General features: G+C 43.7%; 1 protein-coding gene across 1 annotated transcript; it reads left to right on the top strand.

Annotated features, from left to right (window-relative positions):
* LOC136657563 (pentraxin fusion protein-like) lies at positions 1 to 9,048 on the top strand. Its single transcript, XM_066634480.1, has 6 exons — positions 1 to 61; positions 628 to 678; positions 2,531 to 2,816; positions 5,183 to 5,337; positions 8,041 to 8,088; positions 8,381 to 9,048. The coding sequence occupies exons 1-6, from the start codon at positions 1 to 3 to the stop codon at positions 9,007 to 9,009; spliced, it is 1,230 nt and encodes a 409-aa protein (XP_066490577.1). The 3' UTR covers positions 9,010 to 9,048.
* Positions 9,049 to 11,064: the final 2,016 nt, after the last annotated feature.

The following is an 11,064-nucleotide window of genomic DNA, read 5'->3' as shown; positions in this document are numbered from 1 at the left end:
ATGCTACGCAACTTTGCAGTTCTAGTTGTCATCACTCTGCACTGGCTTATCCCATGCCGTAGTGAGTACCGACAGAATAATTTACTTCTCTAGATAAATTAGGCCATGATCTTAATCTCTTTAGTAGATTCCAGATTCTGTGGACTCTTGCAGGAAATGGGTGTGTTTAGTGTTTCCATCTTTAGATGCATTTACCTGGGTTTTAGTCCCACTGAAATCACTAGGACTATTATTTCTTCATACAATTGGGTTCAAAGTGGACTCTTTCAGCCTAGTGTGCCCTCTGCCTCCCAGCCTGGGGTAAGTGATTGGACTGGGATATAAACAGATTTACAGGCCAAGCCAGAAACCAACAAAGTTTTGAATGTTTATTCAGGAGTGAAACTGATTTCTTTCTACTGCAGTAGAACTCTGGGAGGGCTGAAGTGTGGATCTTTAAGATAACATTTCTTACAAGAAGGATTTTTATTCATAAACCTTTCTTGGTAAATACACTTAAATGGAGCACATTGAGCTCTGTGGTGCTAAAGCTGCCTGTGAATATTGTGAGTTTTCTACCATGTATATTTTTTTTAACTATAACTTAACATGCTGGATGTTGTAGTAAATTATGGTTTTCCTTTGCAGAAAATGGTGTCCGCATTGCCATTGTAGATGCTTCAATAGTCCCAATTGGAGGTAAATGTTGCATCTTGGAAGGTGGGAGGGTGTGATTTAATTCCTTCTTATTCCATTGGTCTGAGGTACCTTATATCACTAAAATTGACTAAATGCTCATATGTATTTTTCACAATTACTTCTCACCCTGTCTTCAGCCTTACTTAACCTTCCCCCGGGCTGTGACCACCCCATACTGAGGGGTCCCTCCTAGCCTGTCCCCTATCCCGTTGTTTCCTAGGCCTGACCCTTCTATAATGTCCATGAAGAAGCTCATTGCCCCGTGCTTATTCCTGTTTCATGCTTTCATTCAAACCATGGTTCCTCATCTCCCAACATGAACTTCTTGCATGGTTTGTATATTCCAGCATGGAACAGAAGGGGTGGAAACCCCTAGATGCAGAGTTGATTAATTTTGATATTTTCTGAATAGACTCAAGGCAGTTGACACAGACAGGCTGAACATTTTATGTACTTAATTTGCTGATCCATTGTTCCTAAATCAATTTTTGAAGGAGGTTTTTACAAGTCTTATTCAATAGGAAATCTCATAGAACCTCTGCTTTTCCAGATGTTTTCCTTCATAGTGCAGTTGTTACCTTGGCTGCTGGCTCTTGTGCTTTCCAAGCTGACTCAGGCAGCTGCAACCGACTTTTCAAGGATGCTATCAATTTTTTCCCCAGCTGACCACACAGACATGCCAGCAGCCTCTTGGTCTCCCATCCCCAAAACCCATCCTGCTAGCTTTCAGTAAACATTTGTTACTCAAATGTTTCTAGCATTGTTTTTTCAGGATGAATCTCATTTAGTTCTTTCAAGGGGAGACGAGAACTATTTCTTTTTCATTACATTTCTTCCATAACAACAATGAAATAAAATAAATAGGGGATAAAAGATTAACTTTTGAAAGTATTTCAGGTCACTTCCATGGCTACTGGATGTATGGTGGCTGCAGAAATGTGTGAACTTGCTGCCACATGTTCGATCTTTCTTGCATGGTGTGTGTGGGGAGATTTTGGAAAAATTGTGCTTCTCAATGCCAGCTGAAAGCCCGGTTCTGTACATGGTGGCATACACAAGAAGCTTGCCTAGATTAGGATTAGATTGTTTTTATGTGTGTGTTGGCATCCTTCAGTCTTGGAAGACTATGGTATTGCGCTCTGAATGGTGGCTCTGGAAGAGAGTGTCCTCTCCAGTGCGCGAAGCCTGGGTAAAGTAGGTATGGAGGATAGGCTGTTACCCATGCAGCAAATCCCCCCTCTCCACGTCACTGAAATGGTCCAATGGAAAGGCAGAAGCCAATACGGTTGGTTCCAGCGGTGTCGCAGGAGTTGCCAAAACGTGACTGTGTTCAGCCATGAACTGCCTCAGGGACTCCGTCTCCAGATTTTGCCTCGAGGTTGACTCCTGAAGCCTTTTCCATAACTGGATGTAGCCACAAGGCAGTGGAGGTTTGGGATCAGAGTTTTCCTTCTCTCAGATGAGCTGCCTTCCCAGGCTGACGAGTCCCATCTACATGGTGGCTGTTTAGTCACCTCTTACGACAAGGGCTGGGGATAAGAATAGGATGTTTTTATAGAGGATGGCTATTGGTACTGATGCAGTTTCCATATTGCATAGTAAATGCAATATATGTAAATGACTACTGGGGAGAAGAAATAAGAGGGCATGTAAAAATGTAAATGAGTACTGGGGAGAAGAAACAAAAGGACATGTATTCAGCTATCTTGTTCTGTTTTGTGATCTTCAGCCACTGTTGGAGGCTGAATCCTGATCTTGATCTGTTGCCTGATCTTGCTTAGCCATACTGTATGTTTTCTCTCTTTTGCTTATGCACTAAACAAATGTGTGTGTTCTTTTTTCTCCTTGCTAGATCCTAATATAGCAGTGGGGAAAATATCGTCCCAGTCCAGCACTTACGAAGTAAAAGGGGAGTCCAGCAAGGCCATAGATGGGTCTTTTGCAAGTAGTTATGACAATGGAGACTGCACTCTGACTAAGCAGGATTTTGAACCTTGGTGGATGGTAGATTTGATTTCAGCATTTCAGATATCTGCAGTGCTCATCACCAACAGAGGAGACTGTTGTGAGTCGAGAATAAAAGGCGCGGAGATTCTGATTGGTGATTTGCCAACCAAAGGAGGCACAATGAATCCTAGGTATTTGCTTGATGCTGGCTAATTTTAACATATGCAAACAGGGCTAGCCTGATCTTATGTATGTTGCATTGGGAATAAGTAGTGCTGAGGTCAATGGGATCTATACCAAAAATCATTGTGGTAGGACTGAAGCCTTGGGTCCAATCTTAAAATAAAATTACTTGTAAGCAAATTCCATAGATCCATCTATCCTTCCAGATAGATGTGTTTAAGACCCTCAGCCCATGACCATTCCATAAAATCGACTGCCCTAGAACTTCCCTATTTCTTCAGAATGGGCAGTCAATTTTGCATATTAATTCTGCAGAATTTGCTGGGGGACACTTAAAATGTCAAGGTTTTTCATAGAAACCTGGCCTATGAGTTTGTTTTCAAGTACTGATATGCTGAACCACTGTTTAGTGAAACTGTGTGAAGCAAAGTTTTAGTATTTTCACAAAGTGCTATGGGGCTACTGAACCTTTTAGGTACCAGGTTAGTTAACGGACATAACCAAAAGTATATAACACTCACAGTTTCACAAGACTGCTTCCTTTTGTACTTTATTTGGTCTTTATTTGGCCTTCCCCCCTTCCTGTACTTCTGGAATATTAAATTTATTACTGATTTTCATATGAAAATTATTTTATTTGCAGTCATTAACAGGAACTTTTGAAGCTATCGTATCCTGAATTGGACCATCAGGTCCCTCTAGCCACATCTTTCACCTGAGGATGTTGGAAATCAAACCTGGGACTTCCTGCATGCAAAGCATGAATTGTGGCCCCTTCTGAAAGGCCAACTAGACTTATGGGGGAGGTAAAGATAAGCACAGTATATGCACCTGTCTTTCTTCCAGTGGGGCTTCCAGCTGCAGGTGTCCATGTGTGGGATTTCAATTGGGGAAAATAGCACTGAGGAAAAGGTTACACACCCACGGTCCCAATCCAATCTCTGCCCCACATCTGCTTTTAAGTTTAGAAAAGAACACTGGGGTAGCTGATCACAGATCATCTGCAATAATGTGCAACTTGACCTTCAGGGTAGGTTTATTCCTGAATGGCAACTGTTATGTACTATTAGCATCTAACCTGCGCCTTTTAACATTGTAAGCCTAGGCTAACTTCTTTGCTAGCCTTTGTTTATTTGAGTAAACGTGCAGAGGATTGTGCTGCCAGACTGCTTGGTGAACCTGGGGCTCCCTAGGAAGCTTCTCAGGCTTCCCCAAATGTGACATCGGGGAGAAGAGACAACCTTCCTGCAAAGTCTGTTTGTGCATCACTACCAATTTTACATCGGCAGAGTGCAGGTGCAGGGGAGTGTTGATGTTGTCCAGGCTGCAAATTGAGTAAAAGTGGGCAACAATGAAGGCCAACAGCCCAAGCCAGTGACCTGCACGAACAGACTGCATTCTGTAGAGCAGGGATCTCCAAACATTTTGGCTAGAGGGCCACATAAAATATCTGGCATGGTGTTGAGGGCTGGAAAAAAAATTTAAAAATAAAATTTATATAAATAAATTAGAGATGGAACTTAGATGAGTGAATAAATGAATGATTGGGCTCATTCATTCAACCTCTCTGGTCCTTCGAACACCCTCTAGATGCAACCGAAGCACAGTTCCAGTCATGTTTGGCCAAGTGGGCCAGAGGCTTTCAGGGGACAAGAGACTGGCCATGGGCCGGATAGAGGCTCACCACAGGTCAAATCTGGCCCTGGGCTGGGGTTTGGATACCCCTGCTGTAGAGCATAAGAACAGCCCCACTGGATCAGGCCATAGGCCCATCTAGTCCAGCTTCCTGTATCTCACAGCGGCCCACCAAATGCCCCAAGGAGCACACCAGATAACAAGAGACCTGCATCCTGGTACCCTCCCTTGCATCTGGCATTCTGACATAGCCCATTTCTAAAATCAGGAGGTTGCGCACACACATCATGGCTTGTATCCCGTAATGGATTTTTCCTCCAGAAACTTGTCCAATCGCCTTTTGAAGGCGTCCAGGCCAGTCGCCATCACCACATCCTGTGGCAAGGAGTTCCACAGACCAACCACACGCTGAGTAAAGAAATATTTTCTTTTGTCTGTTCTAACTCTCCCAACACTCAATTTTAGTGGATGTCCCCTGGTTCTGGTGTTATGTGAGAGTGTAAAGAGCATCTCCCTATCCACTCTGTCCATCCCCTGCATAATTTTGTATGTCTCAATCAATGGTTGCTCCTGTGTAGGTGCTTCTCACAGACCAGGCATTCTGGGAAATTGCTCCCCAGATGTAGAACATTTTGAGAACCGTTTGTTTTGACAATCTTGGTGCTTCTGTGGGGTTTACAAAATCTCCCAAAACTGTTTCCCTGTTAGGCAAATGAGTAACGATTGAGTTCCTTGGCAGGTGTGCTACAATCAATAGCATGGGGCTTGGGGAAACCATCTCCTTCAGCTGTGCAGGGATGCAAGGGCAGTATGTGACCATTACAATCCCAGGAAGAAGGGAGTTCCTGTCGCTCTGTGAAGTGCAAGTGCTTGCGCGCCCGTGGCTTCATGTCGGTGAGTGCATCGATGATCCACATTCGAGATTGTGTGCAACAAGAGGACGTTGTTTGAATGAACCAAAGCACAGATGCTGCTTTCAGCTCATGAGAAGGGCTCATGTTCTTGTGTGTGATTCAACTGAAAAGGGTTTCTGGTGGATTGGGACCATGGTTTAGGGCAGTGATTTTCAGCCAGTGTGCTGCAGCACATTGATTTGCTGTGACAGGTCTGTAGGTGTGCCACAGGTGCTGGAGCATAGTGGTTGAAAATAGCTGAAGAACTCTTCCAGGTTCTGCAGCTCTGTTTCTAAGGCAATTGTCTCTATAGTAATGAATTGCCTGTCCTATCGTTTGTCAGTAGAGGAAGAGGGACAGTTCATTACTACAGATAGTTGCCCTAGAAACAGCTGCAGAACCCAGAGGAGTCTCCCAGAAGTGGGAAGTAATATCTCAAGGAGTGAAGACCATAGAAGGTCAGTTTGCAGTGAGTAGAGAAACATTTAAAATCGCTGGTTTAGGAGAGGGTCCTTTGGCCTTGTGTGATCTTTCCTTGTCTCACAACTATTTGCCCAGGAAAAAATGCTCCCATTGGTGCCATTTTGCACGCAAGTAGCACTCACCGTGAGGCCCAATCTTGACCAGTATGATGGGGGGGGGGGGAGGTTAGACCCTCCCATACTGTTATCCTGATCTGCAGGAGTTTGATTCAGCTACTATTTACGGTATAAAAAACAAGCTCATGTCTGGTGCTCCTGTCTGGTCCTGAAAGTAGTGTATGGTTTGACAAGGAAACTGCTCGAGGGCTATGCTACCTTTCTCAGAGCAGTGCCCATGACCACCACATAAGTGATTGTGTATGGCATACTCTGTTCTCCCCTCCCTTACATTCTCTGTGCTGCTGCGATTTTTCAAACTTTCCCAATCGGGAGTGTGTATGTGGTAGAAGATGAGTACGCAACTAAAAGTTCGCATGAGCATTCACATTGTCCTTTGAAAGAGGGGGAAAGAGCTTGAGGTTAGTCATAGCAATCCACTGCTATTTCAAGAACACTTAACATTTCTTTGAACCAAGTGTCCTCTTTCAATCCAGCAGTGCAACTTACTAGCACAAAGTTACTTGCCACCCAATCTAGTCAGTTTCACCTGAGGTAGGTTGGCGTGGGAGCTAGTGAAGTGGCCACAATCAGGCTTCTCTGCAATACCCACAGACAGGTGCCCTGTCAGTCCCCATGATGTAAATCATAAAGGTTGAATGCCTCGCTCTTGGGGACTCTTTGCCACAAGATCGGATATTTGTCATAATTCTTCCTTCTGTTGCTTTTTCTTCCTTGAAGGCCAATTTGGGATCACGCTGCTAGTACTAGGAGGTGTGTACTCACAGAAGGAGAGCAGCGTGACAGAATCGAGATCGCTCAGTCACAGTAGTCCAGGCAGAATTTCTTTTTTTTTGATGTCACTAAAATGTTTTCTGATGTAAAATGATCTGCCCACAAACATGCTCAAGCTCATAAAATACACCTCAGAGTTTGTAAAGCCCTGTGTGTTTTGTTCCTGTAGTCCTCAGGGCAAACTCAGAGGCACTGAAGAGACGTTAGTCAAACGAAACGTCCATAAAACCTCTTGCACTCCCATCTTCAAACTCTTATACCAACTACAGACTTTAGGCTTTTCCATCACGCTTAACTTTGTTTCCTCCTGATCATCGTTTATTACTTTGACACTTTAATTGTTCTTAATAAAGATAATAACTGACTTTTCATAGCGCTAGTTATGCATGTCCTTCTCACATTTCATTTGCTGCCCTCTTGTGGCTGTTCCTTTTTATGTAGCCTTGGAAATGTTTTAAATCCTTCAGCACTAAGAAGCCGCCTCCTTGACTAGATGTGACCTTTGGGCAAAAGAATTCCACCAGCCTCCAAAAGCCTCAGTTCCCATGTGTTCCCTGCCCTTTCAGAAAAACTAAAATCTTTTCACATAAAATACAAATACCCATTTGCTGTGCATTTAAAACTGATCATCAGCATTAATGTGGAGTGAGGATCTACGCATGCTTACTGCTTTTTGTAAAGGATCCTTTACACAATGGGGGAGGGGGGAATGTTCAGCACCCCAAGTGATACATTAAAAAAAATTGATTTTTTAAAAAGTGTTAAAAGATTTCAGAAAGGTACAGGCATTGACAAAAGGAAGGGAAAGTAATGTTAACTCATCACCGATGATGTTGCAGTCGTGATGCAGTTGGAATCCCTGATGCTTGAGCATCCATGTTGAAAGGGTTTTGAACTAAATATATACCATTTGGCTTTGACAAACGTTACCCATGGACCTGGGGTGGGTGGAGAGATCAAACTTTTCCCTGTTGCCTTAAAGCAGCCAGCTGTGTTGTTCAAAGCTGTAGCATCAGAGCAGCGACATCAATGGTGGTGTGAGACAGTGAATTTGCTTGAAAGAATAGAAAAGAGGTGCAGGCTTACGCTGCTGCGAGATCCAAGAATGAATTTCAAGTAGCTAATCACATACCTGAACCTGGCCTCATTTTGTCTGCTGCTAGGTTGTGGGGAAGCAGGGCTCTCTCTGCTTTGCAGTCATTCCTTTCCAGCAACTTCACTCTCCTGCTTCCAGGTGTACCTCTCCTGAAGTTTGGTTATGTAATGATTAAGGGTAATGTTTTGACTTTCATCCATTGCTATGAAAAACTCATGACATTGATTTCTTATAGTTCACGACGGAGGGCGGAGTCCTGTCCGAGATAGTGGAACTGATTTAGGTAAGTGCTTAGTTGTGCCTGATACCTTGAGCACTACTGTTGCTTCAATGGTTTTGTTTTGTTGGCTGCTGTTGGGTGTAATGGGCTTGAATATTTTAGGTGTTCTTTCTTTGTGCAGTCACAGCAGTGGGATCTGTGACTGTCTAGAGCAACTTCTAATGCCTTGGCCAGCGAAGTGTCACTTGCCATTTCCTCCAGAAGGGGAATAGTCCCTGCCTAAAGGGGCAGGGTCAGAACCTTCCCACTCAGTTGTCTTGTGTAGACCATCCCTCTTGTCTGTATTCTCTTCTAGGTCTGCAGGGCAGAACACTGAATTTTCCCAAGGAACCAAAGGCTGGTTTTGTTGTCATATCTCCATTGCAGCCACTGAATCTGATAGAATTCACACTCTGCATGAGGGTAACTGTAGAGTATTTGGATGATGGCAAAATGATTCTCTTCTCCTACCACTCGCAGAATGATGAGCTGAGGATATTGCGTGAATCAAAGGGCCAGTTTGGCTTGCATATGGGGGGAAAAAGTGTGATGTTTGCCCTTCCTGATCTCAGCACTTTGGGGAGCCACCTATGTGTGTCCTGGGAATCTGAATTTGGCCTCACGGCCTTCTGGATGAATGGGAGAAGGAGCATCCGAAAGGTACATAATGTGGGACACATTCTTCAGCCTGGAGGAACTACCATGCTTGGACAGGATCAAGAGGCAGAAAGTATGTCTGAACAGAAGAAGTGTCAGTTTGTGGGCGAAATAACCGATCTCTACATGTGGGATTATGTTCTGAAAACTCGTGACATTGAGGCTGTGTTCCAGGTCCATCAATTTCCCAGCGGAAACATCTTCGACTGGAAAATCTTATCTTACAAGATTACAGGGAATGTGATGGTCTTGCCTAAAGATAATGACAATAGAGAATATGGGCACTAACACATTTGAGAGCAATTTTTGTCTTGTGTGTGCAAAGAAAGAGCAAGATGGTTAGCTATTGGTCTGTCACTCAAGATTTTGAAACATCTTGTACTATAATTCATCCTATAGAATTGTTGTCTTTAAGTGTGAAAATCCTTAAAGTAACAACTCAAAAATGTTCAAATAAAATAGTCCTATGGATAATCTAATCTTAACAAGGTAGATGTTCTTTCCTGTTTGTCTCTTGGCAAAGTATTCAGGGGTCTCTCCATGTATAAGTCACTGGAAGCTTATTCTTTTGGAAAAAGAAAACTGGGCTTGCTGGGTGAAATATGGATGTTCCATGGTTACAAACCATTGTTGTAGTGATCACTTAAACCGTGGCTTCCCAGTTAGCATATCGGAGAGCTGTGGTTTGAATTCAGCTGGATGGAGGAGGAAAAAGCATTTAGGCACATGGCTTGTTTGTGACTATAATCTTAACTCTTAACTATAATCCTAAAGTTTCTTGCTCCAAGGAGCTTAAAAATTTGATTGTAGCCCTTGAAGGTTTGAGAGGGAGGGATGAAAGGAAAAGGCAAGGGTTAAGAGGCACACTGAGGATGCAATACTCCAAGCATTACTGCTATTCAGCTAAAGTGATGAAGTGTAAGTCCACTGCAGACTCAAATAATATAAAATTCAAAATAAGCTTCCTGGAATAATTATGGGAACAAATGAATGCCACGGCAGATATAATTTTCCCACCCCACCCTGCAATAAATGCACAAGGCAAGGCTTGGGTTAAAACTGGGCCACGTTTATTGAAATAAATGCCAGTCAACCAGATAGCATCCACTGCAGAGATCATGGTATCTTCATATGCTCTTCCACCCTTTAGTGTGCATACCTACCCTGGATGAGGCAGCACACTATTGTCTAATCACCCTTCAGGCATTCCCACCCCAATGCATAGTTGCAGATCATCTGATGACCCCCAGCTTCTTTATGCCAACCCCTGAATGGGGTCAAGGAGCTGAATTGTGCTACCTTCCCCAAGTCAGAAAGCCTTTGAGGTTAACTTTGCAATCTAAGTCAGAGTTAGACAGCCTCTTGCGATTGGTTCTTGTTTACCCACAGATCTTGCTTATCTCAGGATGCTCACCAAATTCCCTATCCCATACTAGATCTGCCCCTTGTGACTTTAATCTGCCCCTTGTGGCTAATTACACCACACCCTTACAACATCTGTTGCAAATGGGGGGGAAATACCCCTTACCCATCAGGGGAGAGGCAAAAAGTTTTTTCCTGGGTCTAAATGGCAGCCAGCTAGTCTCAGACTACCCCAGTGATGAGAATGAGGGGTTGTCAGAAGGATTCAAGCACACTGAGCCACAGGGGGAGAGCCATGCTGCTAGATGACTAGGACCCACCCCATTCCACACTAATAACCAATAGGATGCCACAGTTCCCCCCTTCCTTGAGGACAGTGGTTCTCAAATTTAGGCGGTAGAGGCTGCTGCCTGATTTATAAATGCCAAGGCGTGGGCCATAACAGTGGTTGGATAGCAGTGCTCCCCCCCACCCAAGTAGCCGCTTATTTAACCCTTGATGCACATAGCCTAATCTGCTCTGTCAGTTTTGCAAACCACCCAAAATTGGGTCATGATCCACTGGTGGGTCCGGAACCCACAGTTTGAGAACCACTGCTTTAGGATATGAATCACTGCAACTAGAAACAGGTTGTTGCTGTTGAAGCCCAATAACATTCCCTTTGTTAATGCTTTGTCAATAGAATGCTGTTTGCCACGCAGTTCACGTTAAAAATAATAGGATGGCACTGAGGAATCTGGCCATGGTGATCTGAATTCTTCCTTCACCAGAGGGGCTAAGTGGAAGTAAGAGATCTGATCCTGGCTGTAATGGGTTTTGCTGCTCTTATCCGTCAGCTGCAGGCTCTTTAGTCATCTGCTGGTTGGTACATTTCTGCAATTTATATGGTGAATCAGTGTCAGGAAATTGACAAAATGCTGTAAAATTATGGAGTTATTTTCTTTTCACAAAGCTGACAGATAGTATTGATTGGACAGCTTT

Source organism: Tiliqua scincoides, chromosome 7, assembly GCF_035046505.1.
Source record: "Tiliqua scincoides isolate rTilSci1 chromosome 7, rTilSci1.hap2, whole genome shotgun sequence".
In the NCBI taxonomy this organism is placed as follows: domain Eukaryota; kingdom Metazoa; phylum Chordata; class Lepidosauria; order Squamata; family Scincidae; genus Tiliqua; species Tiliqua scincoides.
The sequence above is the reverse complement of the archived record's forward strand: the minus strand, read 5'-3'. Positions and strand labels throughout refer to the sequence as shown.